The sequence below is a fragment of the Bos grunniens genome, chromosome 3 (assembly GCF_055505025.1).
Source record: "Bos grunniens cultivar Pamir isolate PY7600 chromosome 3, Bosgru_T2T1.0, whole genome shotgun sequence".
Lineage (NCBI taxonomy): Eukaryota > Metazoa > Chordata > Mammalia > Artiodactyla > Bovidae > Bos > Bos grunniens.
The window spans coordinates 54,804,234-54,829,070 of record NC_141167.1 but is presented as its reverse complement, the minus strand read 5'-3'; the positions used below and the strand labels follow the sequence as shown (position 1 = coordinate 54,829,070).

Here is a 24,837-nt window from a genome sequence, read left to right as displayed (position 1 = left end):
ATAATGTTATCTTAAAGTAAATCAGTCATTGTTCTAAGGAGGTGGCCATTTTAGGTCAAAAATTGCATTTCTGAGATCTCATTTTCTTGGCACACAATTACTGTTTACAATTAAGCTAAAAACTTGTTCTGGTATTTTATGACATCAGGAAAATTCTTTCCTCTCCAGGCAGAATGCCAAAAACAACTACAGCTAAATGCCTGGGCCTTCGGCTTCTCAGAGAGAAGATTCTGTCCTGTTTAATCTAAACTAGCTTTGCCATAAGAAAAAAGGCAAAAAACTTCTTTTGTTTTTGTGAATAAAATATAAACTACCCAGAGTTTGAACTGCCAATCTTAAGATTTTAAATGACTGAAGAATCTTTATTGGCTCTGACAGAAAATTCATTAGAAAAAAAAAAAAACAGGTTGCATAAGACTTTTGACACAATTTCTTAATGAGTATGGGAATTTAAGGTTTCTTTTCAAATACAATGTCAACAATACAAATCTAATGGGAGAACATATATATTGCACAAAATGTCAAAATCCAAAAAAGGACAAACAAGTACATTTCATTCATAGCTATGTAACATTCATTCATATGATCAGGGATGAAATCTTGCTTTTATCCATTATTTGTCTTTCTACTTTTGAAATGTCAGAGAATTTAATAACCAGAAAGCTGATAGAGAAAAAAGAGAGACAGAAAGATATACACTGAATTCTTACCTTCCTCCCCAAACTGATCATATATTTCTCTCTTTTTAGGATCACTCAATACTTCATAAGCTTCTGCGACCTCTTTAAATTTTTCCTCTGCCTGAGGAGATTTGTTCTTGTCCGGATGAAATCTGAGGGCTTGTTTTCGGTAAGCCTTTTTAATATCTTCATCTGAAGCTCCTTTTTCAATTCCCAAAATGCAATAATAGTCTTTCCCCATTTCGAGTGCCTTGAAATGAACTTAGATTTCCCTTTGTGAAAGAAAACAGCGTCCCCAGTCTTAGCAATACAATGATTCTAAGAAAAATAAACCAAGCTGGGTATTTTAAAAGTTAAAGCAAATCAGCAATTCAGCTTCGCTGTCTTAAGGCAGCAAGCAGACAGCGCCTCAGTATTTAATTCCTTCCCCAACGGCTCACTTACAGATAAATATACACTACACGGGAGACGGCCTCCTTCTAGATCCTCCCATTTTCACTACGTGTCTCTGCACTTTCTAGAACAGCAAATGCTACAGGACGTCACTTCCCCAGCTGCCTCTAGTACCGAGCTAGGTTTTCTCCTCCTCCATGATTAACTATTCATTTTCCTTCTGGCTCCACCATACTTGTTTCCTTTTTAAGAGGCCAAGTGGATTAAGAAACCAGTATATCAGCATAGAATATCATAACTACACATTTACTTAATCCATTCTAAGTGAAAAAGCAACAAAAAAATCATTATAGCCATTAAGTATCTTATTAAAATTAGATACATACAAATGAAAAGTTATTTTAATTTCAACTTCAAGTCATTCAAGATATACAGTATTAAAATATGGTTTAAATTAAAATTGTCAAATAATTTGTATCATTTTCAAAATTCCTAGGGTCTGCAATCAGAAATGCCAGGAATTTCACATTGTAAAAGGCTATATATCATAAGTATCAAACACAATATTTTAAAATAAGTAAAGGACTTAAATATGTCTTTAGCTGATGATTTTGGTAAGTTTTGTGGGGTTTTTTGTAGTATGCAAGAGTTAATAGTTCAGGCAGACTAATACTTGTGAAAGCTTCATATCTGATTTAGTTACTTCAACTAAAACAGAATGAGATCCGCCCTCCTCATTCCTAGGGTCACTATTTAAAGAATTTTTGTGCTGCTTCCGGAAAGACAGGAAAAAGTATCAGGTTTCAGGCAGTAAAAACTCACATTTCTTTTAAGACTTTAACTGGATCAGCTTACAGTCTGGATATGCTATTTACAAGGTATAATATGAGAAATATTTTTTTCTTTTAAAAACACATTTTCCCTAATTATAAACACTCATTGAAGATTTTGGAAAACACAGAAAGAAAAAAGACAGAAAAAAAGTTTTTCATCTTAAAAAACTTCCTATCTTACCACTTTAGATAATTCTCAATAAATGTCAGTATATTTCCTTCTAATCCTTTCTTTTCCTATGAATATTTATGGTTATTTTCTGTAGTTTTCTATTTTTTATTTTAAAAAGTTTACATCATATATCATACACTGTTTTGATGCCTGCTTTTCTAATATATATTTTGGATATTTATAAGAAATATTTTCAGTGTATATAACTCAAATCTTTTATCTTCTACATAGTTTTTCCTTCATCTTTTCACAACTGTTCCTAGTTCTAATATTGTAAAGATGGATTGATAAGAAAATATCAAAAGAATTGCACAGAGCACTGTATTTAAATATCTTAAGTCTGTAAAATGAAAAGAAAAAAGAGCATTTATGAGAAAAATTAAATGTACATATATGTGTAGGATAATGAAAAGGCAGTGATCACGTTAACCTTTAACAATATGGGAACGCCTACTCTATAAACCAAGCAGCCTTACGAAAATGATTCAGCAATTCTTTCATAATGTTCATCTTTGTGAATTTAAACAGCTAAGATTTACTATTTCTCAAAACTCTTCTTTAAAAACACCTTGGTATAGGAAAGTACAATATCTATCTAGCCTACTTACAGGTTACAGAGGTTTGTAAGCTATTCAGCAAAAATTTTTAGTACCACCAAGGAATACTTAATGTCAAAAGATAAACTTTCCAAGTCCAAAAAACTTGGGGGAAAATGCTAAGATCAAAAGTTACCTTAAGACTCTTACTTTTTAGAAAAGCATATTGCAATTTGGAATCCAGTGCAAGGACCAGCACTGAGAGTAGAATAAAAATATAATAAAAATAATGTATTCTAGAATTAGTTTCTAAAAAAAGTCCATTAAATATTCATTATCAAAGAACACTGGTATAGCAGTATAAAAAGTATTAAATTGTTCTGGAGGGCAATTCTGGGAACTAAAAAAAAAAAACCAGATTCTTATCTGATTCAATCATTTTCAGAGAGCTAGAAATATTATTAGGAATTGACATATTAAATGATTTTAGAAGCCAGAGACTACTAGATCTTTTGCATTTCTGAAAGATGCATTACATATCAACAAATGGAAAGAAATCTGGCTTATCACGCAGAGAGAAGGGTGATAAACGATTTTCATATTTTTTCAAATAGCATAAATAACAAAAGGATTAGAGTAGCAGCGTTGAAATGCAAGAATTCACCTCAACTTGGAATTCCAAGTTAATAAGGAGGCAATTATAAGACTTTAAATGAAAAAATTCTAACTAGGTTTTGTTAAAATAAGCAGTATAAATAATTCTTTCCAACATTTAGGAATGGTTTATTTAAAATGATTTTAGAAGCACTATAAATATCATACCTGGAAATTTGTCCTTAGAAAATAATAAGAAAAATTATATATACAAATATACCCACTGCAATTACACGCAAGAGGGTAATAAATCAGTATGGTCATTATTAAATTACATAGTACTTGAGAAACATTTTACTCTTACATTTACTTTTTCAGACTGAGTTGTCTCTTCTACCACTTAAGAGCTGAAAATCCATTACACAATTACTTTGTATTGAATTTTCTTCATCCGAGTTTGTTTGAGATGAATGGGGGTGGCTTTTTCTTTTGGGGGGGGTGCGGTAAAGAGCAGTTGTTTCCCTGTGAATAATTATCGTGACTATAGAGTGTGTAAAAGGAACAGTAATGGCAGCCTGTAGGGTAAATGGAGCAGAGATGTAAACAACATTCATTTAATAAATGTATTTTTAAAAACCAAAAAAATTACATAATAAGTCTATTTGAAACACTTTAGAAATTACATAAATCATTGCTTATTTGATTTTATAGGTATGTGTATATGTGGCAGAAAGCATGAAGAGAACAAAAACTAACGAGTTAGGAAAGCATACATTTTTTTCCTTTAATTTCTTTAAGGCTCTATATTTTTAACAAAAGATATGAAATTAGCATTTTTTTTTTAATTTTTACTATTCAAACACTGATGAGATTATTCCATGAAAACACAATTTTCTTCCTTTTATTAAAAGAAAATTACAAACACTGAGATTCTTTAATGGTTGCAGTTTACAAGGTCAAGTTCTTATGCTGGGGTAGAGGTGGTTCCTTTCTAACTGAAGGACAGTTAAAATGTATTTTAAAGAAATGATTTTAATTTTTCAACCAAATCATAAAACTTTATATTTATTATTTTGTTTATAAAAGTTAATAGCAACAAAGCTTTTGTGCTTAATAATAAGTTTGAGGGGAGTCAAGGGCCAGAATTAAATATTCTAATGACATTACATTTTATTTTTAATAGATTTAACAAAATTCCCTTCTTGGAATATTATACTTTAATAATAAGTACAGAGAAATTATTTTTTAAAGAAGTATGAGTTCTTTTTTATTTGATAATCACAATTTAAATATTAAATATGTTTAGATAATGAGAGCTAAAGGTAGCATTTTAACTACAAAAAAAAAAACTAGAAGTTTATAACTAATCATTCAACTGATACCATCTTTACCTTCTACTTTGGCTTTATTCATAGATGATAAGAAAACAAGTTTTATTTCTCCAACTCACAAACCATTTCTCAGTTTATAATAAATACAGAGAAAGACAGTATGCCTTCTAAAGTCTCAGATGAAAGTACTATTAAAATTTACATCATCACTGAAATACTTGAAGACAAATGATTTCTAACAGTTTACTGATATTCCTGCTGAAAACTTCTATTAATATTTAATTAATTCTTTAACTGGGTACATTCAGACCTGAAATTTCTCATCTAGTATTAATGTTAGTAAATTATAACTTCCATTCCCTGATGCTTCTTATCCAAGAATAAGTAAACCAAGTCTTTTATACCTTGTTTAACAGTGTTGGAGATATTTGAATAGTGGCTATAAAATCTCCTAAGGTGCATCAGGGAATATTGATAGTGTAATGGTTAAAAGCACAGACTCTGGAGTTAGACTACCTGTATTAGAATCCTGGCAATACCACCTATTGGTTGTGTGGCCTTGGACTTAAACCTCTCTGAGCCTCAAGTTTCCTTATCTGTAAAACAGGATTGATATTACTACCTACTTCAAAGGGCTGGAGGGAGGATTAAATGAGATAAATGTATGATGTACTTAAATGTGATTGGCAAATAATGATGTCCATGGAAGTGTTAGCTACTATTATGACAGTGCTTATCATATGAACTAGAAGAATTTTTTCCCAGAAAAATGATTACTGTAACATGTGTGTAACAAAATACCCTTATTTACAAGCACACGCATCCACTCACACAAAGCTATCCAACTAAGAAGAAATGGCCTTTTCCAAATATTCCAGTTAATATTTTCTACTTACTCATTTTGACTATGTTTAAAATTTTAAATCATCTTAAATCATTCTGTTATACGTGGTATTCATTGTATTCAAACACACTGTATTTCAAATACAGTAATTAAGACAGTATGGTGCTGGTGAAAGAACAATAGATCAGAAAAGGCAAGCAGATCAATAAAACAGAATAGGGAGCCCAAAAATAAACTCATATAGTCAACTTATCTTTGACCAAGTAACGAAGGAAATACAATAGAAAAAAGATGTTTCTCATAGTGTTTGAACTACTGGACACCCACTTGTAAAGAAATGTATCTAGATACAGACTTCATACCTTTCACAAAAAATAACTCAAAATGGATCGCAGACCTAAATGGAAAATGATAAAACTCCTTAGAGCAGAGGAAAAAAATCTATATGACATTTGTTTTGGCAATGCTTTTTATTTTAAAAAATATGATAACAAAGGCACAGTTCATGAAAGAAAGCGTTAATAGGCTGGATTTCATTAAAATTAAAAATTTCTACTGAAAAAGACACTGATAGAAGGATGAAAAGACAAAGCATAGACAGGAAGAAAATATTTCAAAAGATATATCTAGTAAGGGATTGTTATCAAAATACATAAATAACTCTTAAAACTCAACAATAAGAAAACAACTCAGTTTAAAAGATGAGTTAACATTTTTTAGACCTTAACAAACACCTTAACAAAAACCTTAACACATGTCAGCAAAGAAGATATACAGATGGCAAATAAGCATATAAAAATGTGAAAGTCACTCAGTTGTGTCTGACTCTTTGCGATCCCATGGACAGTCCATGGAATTCTCCAGGCCAGAATACTGGAGTGGGTAGCCTTTCCCTTTTCCAGGGGGACCTTCCCAACCCAAGGATCGAACCCAGGTCTCCCACATCGCAGGCAGATTCTTTACCAGCTGAGCCACAAGGGAAGCCCAAGATTACTGGAGTGGGTAGCCTATCCCTTCTCCAGTGGATCTTCCCGACCCAGGAACTGAACTGGTGTCTCCTGCATTGCAGGTGGATTCTTTACCAACTGAGCTATCAGGGAAGCCCTAAGCATACAAAGATGCTCCATAATGTACATAATCAGTTCAGTTAAGTTGCTCAGTCATGTCCGACTCTTTGCAACCCCATGAACTACAGCACGCCAGGCCTCCCTGTCCACCACCAGCTCCCGGAGTTCACCCAAACTCATGTCCATCGAGTCGGTGATGCCATCCAGCCATCTCATCCTCTGTCGTCCCCTTCTCCTCCTGCCCCCAATCCCTCCCAGCATCAGGGTCTTTTCCAATGAGTCAACTCTTCGCACGAGGTGGCCAAAGTATTGGAGTTTCAACTTTTGCATCAGTCCTTCCAAAAAACACCCAGGACTGATCTCCTTTAGAATGGACTGGTTGGATCTCCTTGCAGTCCAAGGGACTCTCAAGAGTCTTCTCCAACACCACCGTTCAGAAGCATCATCAGGGAAATGCAAATTAAAACGATAAAATATCATAACACACCTATTAGAATGGCCAAAATTCAGAACTCTGGCAGTACCAATGCTGGCATAGAATAATAGTTACTCTCTTTCAGTGCTGGTAGGCATGTCTTCTACTTTGACAGAGAGTTTGGTGATTTCTTACAAAACTAAAATACATTTATTGTGTGATCTGGCAATCATGTTCCTTGGTATTCCTCAGAAGAGCTGAAAACCAACATCCACACAAAAACTTGCACATGAATGTTTATAGCAGCTTTATTCATAAGTGCCAAAACTTGGACACAATGTCCTTCAGTAGGTGAATAAACTGTGGTAAAATTCCATTCAGACAATGGAACATTATTCAGCACTAAAAATGACTTTCTCAAAATAAAATAAATTTAAAAATAAGAAAATTAAAAGAAATTAGCCATCAAGCCATGTAAAAACATGGAGGAAACAAATGCATATTACTAAATCAAAGAAGCCAGTCTGAAAAGGCTACATGCTATATATTATTTTCAAAAAGGCAAAACTATGGAGACAATAAAAAGATCAGCTGTTGCCAAGGGTCAGTGGGAAGGGAAGGATAAATAGGTGGGGTACAGAGGATTTTAAGGTAGTGAAACTACTCAGCATACCGAAAGGTAGGCACATGTCAATATATACATTTGTCCAAACTCATAGAATACACAACACCAAGAGTGAAACCTAATGTAAATTATGGACTCTGGGTGATAATAATTTATTAGTATCAATTCATGGGGCTACCCTGGTAGCTCAGCTGGTAAAGAATCTACCTGCAATGCAGGAGACCCCGGTTCAATTCCTAGGTCAGGAAGATTCTCTGGAGAAGGGATAAGCTACCCACTCTAATATTCTTGGGCTTCCCTGGTGGCTCAGTCAGTAAAGAATCCACCTGCAATGCGAGATTGAGACCTGGGTTTGATCCCTGGGTTGAGAAGACGCCTTGGAGGAGGGCATGGCAACCCACTCCAGTATTCTTACCTAGAGAATCCCCATGGACAGAGGAGCCTGGCAGGCTGTAGTCCATAGGGTCACAAAGAACTGGATACGACTAACCGACTAAGCACACACAGCATAAGTTCATGAGTTGTAAACATATGTTCCATCTATAGTGGGAGATGTTGATAATGTAGCGGGGGGCGCTATGCATGTGTAGAGGCAGGAGGTATATGGGAAAATTCTGTATTTCTGTACCTTCCATTCAGTTGTGCTGTGCACCTAAAACTGACCTAAAAAAAGGAAGTTGTTATTTATAACAATTTTAAAATAAGTGGATAAAAAGTTTAGTGTTTATTTAATATATATCTTTGATTTTAGAGTCAGATCTTTTCAGTCTTGATTTCTGTTGCTGCTTCATATACTTCAATCATTCTGTATTACTTGAAAGATGCCTTGAGAAAACTATCATCATTGCATTTTCAACTATTAGGGGACTAGAATAAAGGGACTGCTGCTGCTGCTAAGTCGCTTCAGTCGTGTCCGACTCTGTGCGACCCCATGGACTGAAGCCTACTAGGCTTCTCCGTCCATGGGATTCTCCAGGCAAGAACACTGGAGTGGGTTGCCATTTCCTTCTCCAATGCATGAAAGTGAAAAGTGAAAGTGAAGTCGCTCAGTCGTGTCCGATTCTTCACGACCCCATGGACTGCAGCCCACCAGGCTCCTCCGTCCATGGGATTTTCCAGGCAAGAGCACTGGAGTGGGGTGCCATTGCCTTCTCCCATAAAGGGACTACAAAAAATAATAAAAAAAGAAAAGAAAAAATAAATAAAGACCTTCATGTTGATGTACAGCAGAAACCAAAATAACACTGTAATCATCCTCCAATTAACAATAAATTTAAGAAAAAGAAGAAAAGACCTAAGAATTTCAATGCTTGGTTCCTACTCTCAGCTCTGCCATTTAATAGGTAATTTAGGCAAGTCATTTAATTTCTCTGAATTCCTAACTGACAAAAGTTACTGTGAGAATCAGATAATATATATGAAAGCACTAAAATTTATACAATGACCTTTATTTATAAATTGTTTTCATTATTTTAAGTTATACAAACTATTCTGCTACTACTTGGAGGTCTACTGACTAATCGTCTCTCTTCACTGAGGAAATTTTACTTATAAAGCATTAGAGTAACTACCAGAATCATCCCCAAAGAACTTGGGCATCCTCTAAGATCATGCCCCTTTCCATGTCCCCTTTTCAGACCTTTATCTCTGAATTTTAGCCTCTTAATCAATGTTTTTTAAAAAAAACTGTTCTATGTCTTCCCTTTAATAATATGTTTACAGTTTATCAAACACTACCATGTGCTTTCTCATATGTAATCTATATACAGGCATATACATCTGATATTGAAACTAGTGATAAGATTTCAAAGAGCTTTTCAGTAGTTATCAATCTAATAGTGATTTAAGATATTTCTAACAATAGTTAAATAGACACTGACCCAATATTAATATAAACAATATTATTGGGCTTCCCAGGTGGCACTAGTGATAAAACCTGCCTGCCAACGTAGTAGACATTAGAAACTCAGGTTTGATCCCTGGGTTTGGAAGATGGCCTGGAGGAGGGCATGGCAACCTACTCAAGTATTCTTGCCTGAAGAATCCCATGGACAGAGGAGCCTGGCAGGCTACAGTCCATAGGATCACAAAAAGTTGGACATGACTGAAGCAACTTAGTAGGCGTGCGAGGAGTACTATTAGGCTGTGTCTGTTCTGATATTTGGCCCTCGTTTTAGATAAGACCTAAATAATTACATATAATCAAACTACTGGCCATCTAATATATTTTACCTCTGCATTTTATACTTTCCTAAAATGCCTTCAAAGCACTGAGGCATCATTATCATAGATTTATTACAGCAAATTGCTTATGAGTTTGAAATTTGGATTCTATATTCTCATTCTTGTGGAATGAGCATAAGTTATAATACCTAAAAATTTTGTCATGGGTACAAATATAACTTCAGGAAAAAAATTAAAATATTTTGAAAAGATTCATTTCTTACTACATCCAGGTCACAAAACAGAAAATTTAAACTAAAAACAAGTATCTTTAAGACATTCAACAACCATCTACTTAAATTGTTCTAGAAACCCTGTTTTTTTTTTTCTTAACTCTAAATGTCCTTCTTTGGGTAATTATAGTAATTTGGACTCATATTTGGAATTAGGCAGTCAACAGAAGTATTTGAGTGCCCATTTTATAGTATCTAATGGGTACTACACTTGTTTTCAAAAATAGATATGCCCATGTGCCCTAGAGTCTGTGCTTGGCAAAGAGAAGCTATTGCAGTGAGACACCCACACATGGAAACTAGAGAATAGTCCTTGCTCACTGCAACTAGAGAAAACCAAATTCAGTAATGAAGACCCAGTGCAACCAAAAATAAATTAATTTTTAAAAATCTAAGATTATAAAACAATAAATACAAATTATACTAAAAATTTGGCACTAAGGTAGGTAGTGGCTTGTCTAGAGGAAAAGCAGCAAGCCTGGGTATCATGCTTTAAAAGATATAATGCTTTCAGAAGCTAACAGGCTGATAAAGAATTCTTAATGACCTCTTCAACTGTTATTAAGAAGAGATGTATTCAGCTCTTATCACCTTTTCCATTTTCATTCCCCATATACAAATCTGTACATATCTCAAGTCTACAGCTAGCAATCAAATTAAATAGTTTGATACAAAGACCATAAACAATTAAAAGCTAAATGGTGTTATGTAACTAAAACAGGGGTAAAGGGGCCATTGAGGCATAGAAGAAAGAGCATCAGATTTGGGATGAGAGAATTTGGTTCCAGTATTCTTAGTTGTGTTATTTAGCATCTATACAAAGTTCTGGAAAAACCAGGTATTATTCCCTTATTCTCCAAAATGAGTAACATCATCCACCTCACTAGACTGACATATAGAATGAGAAAATATGTAAAGGGCTTTTAAAAGGAAAACACTACACAAATGTTAATTATATGCTCACTCTGGACAGAGTGGTGGAGATGAAAAAGAAAAAATGTTTCATTTTTCAGAAAAAAAATGTGTTTCAGAAAAATGTGCAGTATCTTGAAAGATTATTATAATTTAGAAAGAAAGAGAGGAAGGGGAAGGGTTTGTGTTTTGGACCAAGAACTCAAAGCCCAGAATAAAAAGCATAAAATTATTCATCAGATTAAATCATAAGATTTAGGAAGGCTCACTTTAAGAAGCTGACACAAAGAAGTTATGATCAGATTGCTGAGAAAGTTTTAAATGTCAATTTTTTTACCTAATGACTGCTCCTTTATGTTTCAAGAAGTGCTAATTCCATAGGTCTTCAAAATAAACTTTGGGCTTTCCTTGTGGCTCAGCTGGTAAAGAATCCACCTGTAATGCAGGAGACCTGGGTGTGATCCCTGGGTCGGGAAGATCCCCTGGAGAAAGGAAAGGCTACCCACTCCAGTATTCTGGCCTTGAGAATTCCATGGACTTCTCCATGGTCCATGGGGTTGCAGAGTTGGACACGACTGAGCAACCTTCACTTTCACTTTGAAATAAACTATTTCAAACCTTGTTTCCTATCTTAAGTGTCAATTTACTTTGAAGATAGTGAAATGCCTTTTTAAGTTCTCTTAGTAAGCTAGTGAAATTATCTTAGTTCTCTTACTAAGGTAAAAAGTTTCATCAATATTTGTAAGCTTCCAAAAACACCAGGAAAAGATATCAAACTAACATTAAAAGTTTGACAGGAAGGAGAGACTTATCAATCATAATTCTCCTTGGACTACTGTCTATGCCACCTAAATTTCCCAGTATTTTAATCACTATAGCTATATTAGTAATCCCCAAGTTCTCAAAGTTTGATTTTTCCAAGTTTTGATTCCATCATTGCTTTTTTTACAATAGTTTTCCCAGCACAAAGCACTATAATAGAATGTATCCATTCAATTTTACCACTTTAACAGTCTTTACCCAAAAAAAGTAATAAAATTAAAAAAAAAATTTAAGTATACACTCTCTAAAAAATAAATAAAATGGCTTTAATGTTTATTGAAAAAATAGTAGTGTTATCTGCAGACACTCAGGTATAATAAATAGTCCACACTTTTCAAGAAAGTATTTCCCTTTGGGGAATATAGAATTGATTTTATTCTGTGGTAATATTAAAATGTTTCCTAATAAAATAGCCCAATAATAACTTGCCCTTCTTTCCAACCCCCTTTTACAAGAAGTCACTGAAAAACTTCCACAGGGCTAGTGAATAGACTGTGGGCTAATCTCATACTTTCTTAAATTTTAGCATTAAAGAGTTCTTAGACTTCCCTCGGAGAAGGCAGCGGCACCCCACTCCAGTACTCTTGCCTGGAAAATCTCACGGATGGAGGAGCCTGGTGGGCCGCAATCCATGGGGTCGCTAAGAGTCGGACAAGACTCAGTGACTTCACTTTCACTTTCCTGCATTGGAGAAGGCAATGGCAACGCACTCCAGTGTTCTTGCCTGGAGAATCCCAGGGACAGGGGAGCCTCGTGGGCTGCCGTCTATGGGGTCGCACAGAGTCGGACATGACTGAAGCGACTTAGCAGCAGCAGCAGCAGACTTCCCTGGTGGTCTAATGATTGGGACTATGCACTTCGACTGCAGGGAGCGTGGGTTCAATCCCTGGTTGAGGAACTGAGATCCCACTTGCCACACAGTGCAGTCAAAAATTACAAAAAGAAGAATCAAAGTGTTCTGTACAGTATTTTTCAATACTGAATCAGAAAGTAAAAAAAAGCTATAGAATTTCTAGGTCATTTTAAATGGGTCTTGTAAATTGGTATTTGATTACGTTGAAAGATCACATAATTTACAACAGTGCTGTCCAGCAGCGAGCTACAAATAAAGTAAGTTACAAACAAAAGCCACATATGTAATTAAAAATTTTATAATCCACATTTTAATAAAAGAAATGTGAAATTTTAATAATATATTTTAACTCAATAAATCTGATATACACTACAACATATAGTCAATATAAAAATTATCAATAAGATATTTTACAACTCTTTTTTGTTGTACTAAGTCTTCAGAATAATCCAGTGTGAATTTTACATTTATTCAACATCTCAATTCAGAGAGCCACATTTCAGGTACTTTGCTTCAAGTGGCTAGTGGCTACTGTATTAGCGTAGATCTAGAGGTTTCTTCTAATTACTAGTGCTATGATCCAGCTTTTCAGAAACCTTAACCTATGAACTTAAGTATATCATATATACACATCTTTTACATGCACATTTGGGGAAAACAAAATCTTAACAGGTGAATACTAAAGAGAAGTTCATTTTGGGGAATTCCTTAGTGGTCCAGTGGTTAGGACTCTGTGCTTGGGGAACTAAAATTCCACAAGCCACACTGCATGGCCAAATAAAATTTAAAAATAAAAATTTTATTTTTACTTATAAAATAATATCCCAGTGCTGACTTCAGTTGTACATTAATTGGCATAACGCAGAGAAGATTATTATAGCCCTTGCCCAAGGAACATGCATATTCATAAAGCATTTTACATTTTTAAAAAAGATAGGAAGGGAATTCCCTGGAATTCCAGTGGTTAGGAGTCTGAGCTTTTACTGCTGAGGGCCCAGGTTCGTGGTTGGGAAAGCAGGATCCCACAAGCCACCCTGGGATGGCCAAAAAAAAAGATAAATATGTGAAGTGATAGATGTATCAATTAGAGGGGAGTAATAGTAATCCTTTCACAATGTATACATATATCAGATTTTCACAATGTACACTTTAAATATCTTACAATATTGTCAATTATATCTCAATAAAGTCAAAAATCAAAGCATCTCATTTTTCATCTACAAAAAAGGACTTTTTTGTGAGGATTTTTTCAAATACTTTACTTTTAGGATAAAGTAGTGGGAATTGTTCTGTTTACACACGCTCCCTCAGTATATGCTTTCACAATGATAAAAAAGCAACACTGGGAAATGAGGAATTTATGTGATTTTTATTCTTTTCTAAAGTTTCTCCTCTCACAGGTAGCTAGGGAAGGCATCATGCTGCTGCTGCTGCTGCTGCTAAGTCGCTTTAGTCGTGTCCGACTCTGTTCGACCCCATAGACGGCAGCTCACAAGGCTCCGCCATCCCTGGGATTCCCCAGGCAAGAACACTGGAGTGGGTTGCCATTTCCTTCTCCAATGCATGAAAGTGAAAAGTGAAAGGGAAGTCGCTCAGTCGTGTCCGACTCTTAGCAACCCCATGGACTGCAGCCTACCAGTCTCCTCCGTCCATGGGATTTTCCAGACAAGAGTACTGGAGTGGGGTGCCAAGGCCTTCTCCGAGGGAAGACATCATAGTCACCTGGAAAACTTAATTGGCTGGTCAGAGAGGTAGTCTGTGGAAAAGTGAAACCAACAGCTCCTCAAGGTAAGACAAGCACTAGAGAGAAAAAAAAAATGATGCAGGAGAGGTAAGGCAGGAAAGGAAAGGATAAGCTGCTGTTTTGCCAAACTATTAGACTCTGGCAAGAATGCAATAAGCTGATTATTTAGCAAGTTTGTTTAGCTCTCCAACTGTTTATAATTCAATAAAATGATTTATTTTACATTTAAAACAGTACCTAACCTTAACTACAAAATATCTTTATGGGGTGCATCTGTAAAGGCATAAATAATTAAACCACTGCCATTGTGGAAACTAAAATATGATTCAAAGACTTCACTGAAACCTAGCAAATAGTACTAAGACATGTATAAAATAAGCCATTCTATAGTACTCACCAACTTTTATAAAACTAGGCCATTGACTGCCTAACTCCAAATACAATGAGCCCAAAGTACTGCAATTGCTTAAAGGAAGAGAAAGAAGTAGGATTTCAAGAATAACTTAATTTTAAATGGACTGGATTTAATGTTTGAGTTTTTAATATTTTAAAATACAGCCTTTTTATTTTCTAGGCTAAAGCAGCAAGTCAAGGCAACTGTTCAGTTCAGCTCAGTCACTCAGTCTTGTCGACTCTTTGCGACCCCATGGACTACAGCATGCCAGGTTTCCCTGTCCAGCACCAACTCCCGGAGCCTACTCTGGCAACAGTTACTGAAATCAAAACAATTTTGGTCATGATCCCTCCCCTTATAATATAAACATAAAATAGTACCTACTGTATATTGCTGCTTTCCCCATACAGTAGCAGAGACTGTGGCCCATGTGTGGCCCTAAAGAGAAAATGTTTGCCAACCCCTGCTTTATATAAATTATTCTTTGACTGGAGGCAGAGGGCAAGCTAAAACAGCAGTGAACACAATAAAAGTCTATTAAATCTAGCAAATTTTAAAAAACAGTTTTCACTATAAACACTTAGCTTATAAAATGTCAGCCTGGCTGATGGTAAAATAAAACTTGTAAACTAAAATTCTCAACCTGGGCATGTTTGCTAAAGGGAACATATAAGAAAACTTAGGGTAGTGAGGTGAGATGTTTATCAGAAAAGGGGCACATATTTTAGAAGTTTCACAATACTTTAATAATTATACCTCTATATTGTCCAGCTTGATCTAACTCATCAATCCTAGCCATAAATGAAAAGTCAAATTCATGCTATCTCATTATTTACCAGTTACATTCTATAAACTTGCATAACACTGAATTAGCAAATACTGAATCATTGCCCCTAAGGGAAATGCTGCATTAAGTCAACTCATCAACACATAACCTTTTTTCACGTGTGTTCCTGTATAAAGACTGTTTATTACAAAACTGAACTCATGGTCAAATAGCACTTTAACTCCTACCTGAATGAAGCTTATTTTAACACATGTATTCCCTCCATAAGGCACATCACACCTTTCTTGTGCTTAGTGGGAACATCAGAGAGCACTTCAGTACATCACTGAAATATCTCTTTAAACAGTAAAATTTTTTTTAAAAAGCACAAAAATGCAAAAACACACTAAATACACTACAAAGACCTGTTCATGCGAGCTGAAATAAGGTTAAGCACCGCCTTACTGGAAATCAGCTGTGAACATAAGACTCAAATTTTTTTTGCTGCTCTGCTCATGTACACGCACATGGAAAGCACCCTGAGTACTAACTTCAGGGTTATAAATAAATTTTAGTGAGTGCTCCAATTTCAAGATAATGAATATCTTGAAATATGGATAATGAAAGATCAACTGTGTAATGATGTACTACTACTGATAATCTAAATTATGATCAGTTAAAAATTATTTTTAAGCAACAGCAAAATGAATACTACATAATCACCCAAAGTAATGTCTTTAAAGTAATATTTCTTTAGTATGTATAAATCAAGTGATGTGTATGTGTATTTTCCTCTTCTCCACAGTCAGCTTAGTACTGCTTTGAGATTCAATCTCTAATTGAGCAAATCAGACTCCCAACTTGGGTTAGGTTCCTCTGACCACAAGTTTCCACATTTTTCTCAGTATCTATGTAACCATCTATATGCCGATACCCTACTCACTGGCTTATAGCCTCCCTACAGTGCTGGTTTTTTAAGAACAATTTTACTAGTATAAGGCCTTACTATACATTGCTGTTCAATTAACTTCTACTGAGCAAACAATTCAATGAAATGAGAAATTACAAGGACCTAAAGAAAGGCAATGCCAAAGAATGCTCAAACTACCGCACAATTGCACTCACAAGGACCTAAAGAAAGGCAATGCCAAAGAATGCTCAAACTACCGCACAATTGCACTCATCTCACACACTAGTAAAGTAATGCTCAAAATTCTCCAAGCCAGGCTTCAGCAATTTGTGAACCGTGAACTTCCTGATGTTCAAGCTGGTTTTAGAAAAGGCAGAGGAACCAGAGAGCATCTGCTGGATCATGGAAAAAGCAAGAGAGTTCCAGAAAAACATCTATTTCTGCTTTATTGACTATGCCAAAGCCTTTGACTGTGTGGATCACAATAAACTGTGGAAAATTCTGAAAGAGATGGGAATACCAGGCCACCTGACCTGCCTCTTGAGAAATCTGTATGCAGGTCAGGAAGCAACAGTTAGAACTGGACATGAACAACAGACTGGTTCCAAATAGGAAAAGGAGTACGTCAAGGCTGTATATTGTCACCCTGCTTATTTAACTTCTATGCAGAGTACATCATGAGAAACGCTGGACTGGAAGAAGCACAAGCTGGAATCAAGATTGCCGGGAGAAATATCAATCACCTCAGATATGCAGATGACACCACCCTTATGGCAGAAAGTGAAGAGGAACTCAAAAGCCTCTTGATGAAAGTGAAAGTGGAGAGTGAAAAAGTTGGCTTAAAGTTCAACATTCAGAAAATGAAGATCATGGGATCTGGTCCCATCACTTCATGGGAAATAGATGGGGAAACAGTGGAAACAGTGTCAGACTTTATTTTTCTGGGCTCCAAAATCACTGCAGATGGCGACTGCAGCCATGAAATTAAAAGATGCTTACTCCTTGGAAGGAAAGTTATGACCAACCTAGATAGCATATTCAAAAGCAGAGACATTACTTTGCCAACAAAGGTCCGTCTAGTCAAGGCTATGGTTTTTCCAGTGGTCATGTATGGATGTGAGAGTTGGACTATGAAGAAGGCTGAGTGCCGAAGAATTGATGCTTTTGAACTGTGGTGTTGGAGAAGACTCTTGAGAGTCCCTTGGACTGCAAGGAGATCCAACCAGTCCATTCTGAAGGAGATCGGCCCTGGGATTTCTTTGGAAGGAATGATGCTAATGCTGAAACTCCAGTACTTTGGCCACCTCATCACTGGAAAAGACTCTGATGCTGGGAGGGATTGAGGGCAGGAGGAGAAGGGGATGGCAGAGGATGAGATGGCTGGATGGCATCACTGACTCAATGGATGTGACTCTGAGTGAACTCTGGGAGTTGGTGATGGACAGGGAGGCCTGGCGTGCTGCAATTCATGGGATCACAAAGAGGCGGACATGACTGAGTGACTGAACTGAACTGAACTGAAAGTATGAAGACTATGATATAAAAAGACAACTGGGTAAATCTGATAGAGGTAGAATACACACAATTTACCAACCAACTTTATATGGGGAATTTGTAAAGATTTTAGATTGCCCTGGTTTCTTCTTCATCTTCTTTTTGGCCATGTGGCTTGCAGTATCCTCCCCAACCGGGGATTGAACCCAGGCACCATCTGTGAAAGCCCAGAATCATAACTATTAGGCCAAAGATGTGTAATGTTGGGCTACTAGTGAAAGTATAGAATATAGGAAGAGTAGATTTGAAGAAAAAGATGAGTTCCATTTAGTTGCCTATAACCCCTTCATCTATGCTACTTCTATACTTGGAAAATTTTATTGCCTGATAAAACTGCATTCCTAAGTACTAGCTGTGTTGGAATAACTTGTTCCAACTATAATGAAAGATCATACAGGGCAATGTTTATTTACTTTTTGACTTCCCAAAACCTGGCACAATATTTAATTGAATTTAATGTGGATGAAGATGTGCAGGAGACAGCTGGATATTCTGAACAGGCTTTTAAAGGAAAGAAGTCTTCGCTGGAGATAAAGATTTAGAAAAGATCATAACACAGGTGGTATTTTAAAAGATTAAAAGAATCACATCTGAGGGACTTCCCTGGTGGTCCTTGATTAAGACTCCCCCGTCCAATGTGTGTGTGGGGGGTTCAGGTTTGATTCCTTGTCAGGGAGCTAAGATTCCACATGCCTCATGACCAAAAAGCAAAACATAAAACCGAAGCAATAATTTAACAAATTCAATAAAGAGTTTAAAAATGGTCCACACCAAAAGAATCTTAAAAAAAAAAAAAAATAACACTTGAAAGAATCACAGACAGAATACTTTGGGATACCAGTATTTAGGGGACACATCAATAAAGGGGAAAAAATGAAAAACACTAAGAAGTCGCACTCAGAGATCAACCAGGTGAGAGTGGTATGGCAGACAGTACTGATTATGAACCAAACAGCCATTCCTATCTTCTTCCTGGAAAACAGATATCTAGTTTCCTCCAGAGTAATGAACCTTCAAGAAAGGTTGATGCCTCCCCCTGGCTCCTGGGGAATGACTAGTGGTTAGTCTAAGTCAATCATGTAATCACATTTCCTTTTGCCAGTGACTGGTGCACAGGTGGCCAATGAGATGCAAGGGAAATGCTCTGGAGGAGATTCTCTTCCCTATGAAGAGATATCTACCCAAGAGAAAACCCAGCACTGCCTTTCTGCTTTGGGATAATTAAAATATTGTGCCTGCTATTTTACAACCCTGAAAGTAAACATCTGTGACACAGTGAGAATGCTAGAGTAAAAAGAAAGCAAGAGGCTGGGTTGCATCCCTGAACCAATATTGGGATCATCTATCATTGGCCTTATTGTTAAAGAAATTGTTACTTGGAGCTGAAAACATCTTGATATCACTTGATATCATGGGTGTCCCAAAACCAAAAGGAGGACAGTGTTTCATGAAGGATACAGAAAAGTCAAGAAGGGTGACAGAAAAGTACCCACAAGAGTGAGAATGATTTTGGTTTCAGTAGTTACAACTAATCATGGTAAGCACTCAGTCCTTAACTATGTGCAAGAATTATTCTAAAAACTTAATACATATGAACTGAACAATAAGAGATATGAAAATGAAATAGTAAATTTAAGCTTTTAAAGATAATCTGAGGGAAGGAGAGAGACTTGTAATAAAGTAGGGATAAGGAAGGATTGGGGCTTCCAGGTGGCACAGAACCCGCCTAACAATGCAGATATGAGAGACATGGGTTCAATTCCTGCCTTGGGAAGATATGCTGGAGGAGGGCATGGCAACCCACTCCAGTATTCTTATCTGGAGAATCCCTTGGATAGAGGAACCCGGTAAGCTACAGTCCACTGGATCACAAAAAGTCAGCAAATAATTGAAGCTAAAACTTAGCAGCAACAGCAGCAAATAAGTTAATTTTAAGATAGTCAAGAGAGGAAAAAAACAGGAAAATGAGATATATAAAAATACATACAAATACGTAAGAAAAGAAATAATTGTGTAAGTCAAGTCTCAGAGGAGAGAGGAAGGTTTGAAATAGAGGAAATTGGAACAAACTCAGAAGTAAAGCTCTAAGAGAAAATAAATAAGGAAAAAATCATAAATCTGAAGGCAAGAGGATTAGGACATCCACAACTAAGAAGCTAAGAATAAAAGTAGGGCATTTGATGCAGAATGATGGTTTGACACAGCAGTTATGGGAACTAGGAAGGAAACTAATCAGAAACATGTAAAGGATTACTAAGTCTCACTGAGGACCCAGCCAAAACCAGAAACCATAAGATGAATCAACATTCATTTCTTCATAAACATTTTAAGGATTTTCCATATGCCAAGGCACTTTCCTAGGTGTTGGGGATAAACTGAGAACAAAAATTCCTGCCTCATGTACTTTACATTCTAATGAAGATATAATTTAAAATATTTTTAAAATACTATATGGAATATTAGATAATGGTAGGTACTAAGGAAAATAAAGTGCAAAAGGGAAATAAGAGAATTTAAATTTTAGATGGGGTGGCCATAAATGGCTTCACCAAGAAAATAACGTTTGCACTCTGACCTGAAAGAAGGGGAAAACAATATAAATATGGGGGGGTAGAACAAATACGGTAGAGGGAAATTTCAAGTACAAAAATCTAGAAGTGAGGGAATGCCAGGAATCTTTGAGGCTTGATTATTTAAGAATGGTGGGGTAGGGGATTTCCTTGGTGGTCCAGTGGTTGAGAATCCATTGACCAATGGGGAAGACAAGGGCTTGATCCCTGATCCGGGAAGATCCCACATGCTACAGTGCAACTAAGCCTATGAGCCTCAGCTACTGGGCCTGTGGCCTAGAGCCTGTGCTCTGCAACAAAAGAGAAGCCATTGCAATGAGAAGCCCGCACACCACAACTAGAGGGTAGCCCTCACTCACCACTAGAGAAAGTCTGCATGCAGCGATGAAGACTCAGTGCAGCCAACAATAAATAAATTAAAAAATAATTAGAGGGTAGGAGTGGTGAAGGAGTTGGGAAATGGTCAGAGAAATAACAGATGCCTAGATGGTGTTGAACCTTGCAGGTCACTAAAGACTTTGCCTTGAATTGAGGGAAAGTAAGAAGCCATTGGAGAGTTTTATGCAGAAAAATGATGGGATTATTCTGGCTTCTAGAATGCAGAAGGACGGTAGGCAAGGATGGAAGACCAGTTAAGAATGTATTACAATAATACTCCAAGTGATTTCGTCCATGATATAGTAGTGAAGGTCCTATTTTATTTTAGAAGTAGAGTCAGGATTTTCTGGTGAATCAGATGTGGAATGTAAGAGAAATCAATAATGACTCCAAGGTTTTTCAGCTTCAGTAAATTAAAAGAACAGAATTGTTATTTACTAAAATAGTAAGATAGAAGAGCTAGATGAGGAAATTGGAGAGTTCAGTATCGGACATGTTCAGTTTAAGATGCCAGTTAAACATACAAATGGTAATGTCTAATAGGCAGCTGGATATAAGTTTGATATTCATAGGGCTTCCCTGGTGACTCAGAGGTTAAAGCATCTGCCTCCTGTGCAGGAGACCCAGGTTCAATCCCTGGGTGGGGAAGATCCCCTGGAGAAGGAAATGGCAACCCACTCCAGTATTCTTGCCTGGAGAATCCCATGGGCGGAGGAGCCTGGTAGGCTACAGCTCATGGGGTCGCAAAGAGTTGGACATGACTGAGCGAGTTCACTTTCACTTTCTTTGATATTCATAGAGGCAGTACGGAGGGAAAACAAAAAAACCAGTAGAAGTGAACTTTAAAACCTCGAGACTGAGATGCATCTTCTGAGGCTGAGAGAGAGACCCTAACTTATTAGTAATAGTTACTGTTAGTACTATGTCTGTAAATCTATGACTCTCTGCTTGGACCCTTTTTTTTTCTTTTTGCTATCTACATTCACTCTAATATAATCTCCTTAGTCTCGAGGTTTTTTTTTTTTTTTTCTAATTTTATTTTATTAGAGTGAATGTAGATAGCAAAAAGAAAAAAAAAGGGTCCAAGCAGAGAGTCATAGATTTACAGACATAGTACTAACAGTAACTATTACTAATAAGTTAGGGTCTCTCTCTCAGCCTCAGAAGATGCATCTCAGTTATTCAAAGCCAAGTATGATACTTGCTAGAGTAAACCAGTGATTCCGATCTGATCAGCACAAGGTTAATCAGTCAGCATCTGGAAGGAGGTGGAGGTAGTAGAAAGGTCTCCTTGCTTTTATTATTTTAAAAAATTTTATTGGAATATAATTTCTTTACAATGTTGTATTAGTTTATGCTGTTCAGCAAAGTGAATCAGCTATTTTGTTGTTGTTGTTCAGTCACCAAGTTGTGTCCAACTCTTTGCAACCAGTGGATTGCTGCACGCCAGTCTTCCCTGTGCCCCACCATCTCCCAGAGTTGGAGAGCGATTCATATATGTATATATATACCCCTTTTTTGGATTTGTTCCCTGTGCTACACAGTAGGTTCTCATTATTTATCTACTTTATACATAGTATCAATAGTGTATGCATGTCAATCCCCATCTCCCAATTCATCCCTCCCCTCTTCTCCCCCTTGGTATCCATGTTTGTTCTCTGTATCTGCGTCTCTAGTTCTGCTTTGTAATTAAGATCATCCATACCAATTTTTTCAGTGGTTTCGTTGTTTTAAAGAGAAGAAACTTTTTTCCACTTTACAATCATGCCTACGTAACACTGGGAACTGTGACAACCATTATGCAATCATGAGGTGCACTAAGTCAAATGCTGAGGATGGCAGAGGGAAAAAATGAAAAAAAAATATATATGGATACCTGATATATTATTGAGCTGCTAAATCAACCAGCCCAAGAGTAACTCTGCATCTAAATTTTTTAGTTATTATTTAGTAATGGTTTTCATTATTTACAGGCAATTGTATATGGTTACCAAAATCTCATTTAATTTTTGTAACAATCCTTAGAGCACAAAGAACAAAATGAGACTTGAAAAAGATTAAACATGGCCAGGTTAAATAACTTGACACATAGGTAGCAAATGATGAATTGAAGCTTATCTAATTCCAAAATCTTTTTCAAGTGATTTAGAGTGGATTTTAAACAGTGGATATAACTGAAAGACAAAGGGCAGTGGGAGTTGGGAATTCCTGGACTGGCAAATAAAACCAGGAAGTAACAAAGACTGAAAAAAAAAGGGAAGTGTCAAAAGACAAGAAGAACGGAAAGAGTATGTTAGTGAAGAGTCTAAAATAGTAAGTCTTTTTAAGAGAATACTGGAATGGAAGGCTTTTATTGTTTGAGTGGTCTGGATGAAGATTAGATGTAGACTGTACTCATAGACTGTAGCTATGAGTAGGAGGAAATTGCATTTTGAGTGGTCAAGGACTGAGTAATTAATAGCATCTACTATGTGACGCATTATTTTCTGTACTTGGGTACAGTGATGACTAGACCCTGTGGAGCTCACACTATGGGATGAAACACTGACAACAAATAAACAACTAGAACTTTGGTGTGTACGCAGTTTTGGGCCCTACAGTCAGAGGCACTCAGTGGTATCTGATTTTTTATGAAGTTCCCTGGCTTCCAACTGAGGCCTTTACTCAGAATTACAAACAGAACATTATACTCAGGGTTACAAACAGAAAAACTTCTACCTCTGTTTCATTGACTATCTAACGCCTTTGACTGTGTGGATCATAAGAAACTATGGAAAGCTCTTAGGAGATGGGAATACCAGACCATTTCGCCTGTCTCCTCAGAAACCCGTATGTGGGTCAAGAAGCAACAGTTAGAACCCTGTATCAAACAACTGACTGGTTCAGGATTGAGAAAGGCGTATGACAGGGTTGTCTGCTGTCACCCTGTTAATTTAACCTATATGCTGAGCACATTAAGAGAAATGCTGGTCTGGATGAGTTTCAAGTGGGAATCAAAGACAGGCGGGAAAAACAACAAGAACCTGACATATGGATGATACATGAAATCATAAGACAACTGCTTCTTGACAGGAAAGCTATGACAAACCTAGACAGTGTGTTGAATAGCAAAGACATCACTCTGCTGACAAAGGTCCATATAGTAAGGCTATGGTCTTCTCACAACCCTATGTAGTCACATATGGTTGTGAGAGCTGGACTATAAAGGAGGCAGAGCACCAAAGAACTGATACCTTCGAATTGTGGTACTGGAGAAGATTCCTGAGAGTCCCTTGGACAGCATGATTAAGGGAAATTAACCCTGAATACTCATTGGAAAGACTGATGTTAAAGCTGAAGCTCCAGTGTTTTGGTCACCTGATGCAAGAGCCAACTCATTGGAAAAGTCCCTGATGATGGCAAAGACTGAGGGCAGAAGAAGAGAGTGTCAGAGGATGAAATGGCTGGATGGTATCACCAATGTAATGAATATGAACTTCGGCAAATTTCAGGAGATGGGAGGGGCAGGGAGGCCTGGCGTGCTGCAGTCCATGGGGTTGCAGAGCTGGACACGACTGGGCAACTGAACAACAACAAACAAAACACAAGAATTAAATGACAATCAGGATGACAAAGACTGGCAATTATGTAATTACTTAAAATAATTTTACATCCACTAGGAAATCAATATTTAAATAATGAATGATCGTATCTTCTCCCATTCTGACTCCGCAATACACTGCTTAATAAACTACAGTCTATTCTTTTCCATTCCTTCAAAGTTTTTTTTCTTTTTTTCTTTTGGCTGCATCTCACTTTTATGGGATTTTAGTTCCCTGACCACAGATCTAACTCAGGCCCCCAGCAGTGAAGGCACCAAGTTCTAACCACTGCACAACCAGGTAATTCTCTTTTTCAGACTGATGTAAATAACTACCTACAAACAAATAAAGAGTCCTTCCAAAGTGATTCAGTTTCATTCAACATTCACTCACGAGGGTAAGGATAT

The 24,837-nt window shown here is 36.5% G+C and overlaps 1 protein-coding gene and 1 pseudogene across 6 annotated transcripts in view; one reads left to right on the top strand and one right to left on the bottom strand.

Annotated features, from left to right (window-relative positions):
- DNAJB4 (DnaJ heat shock protein family (Hsp40) member B4) overlaps positions 1–24,837 on the bottom strand; it is a 45,187-nt gene that overhangs the window by 8,584 nt on the left and 11,766 nt on the right. For 2 of the 6 annotated variants that reach the window (XM_086390737.1, XM_086390735.1), the window contains exon 2: positions 11,196–11,293. The exons of 3 other annotated variants lie outside the window; for them this stretch is intronic. Coding sequence is in view for 1 of the 3 variants with exons in the window: in XM_086390732.1 (XP_086246858.1) it covers positions 711–921 (211 nt within the window). In the remaining 2 variants the exon portion in view is untranslated. Of the gene's footprint in view, positions 1–710; positions 1,107–11,195; positions 11,294–24,837 lie in introns of those variants that run through there. One more of the 6 variants, XM_086390732.1, reaches the window with a different exon arrangement.
- On the top strand, positions 13,364–13,459 carry LOC147375645 (U6 spliceosomal RNA; annotated as a pseudogene).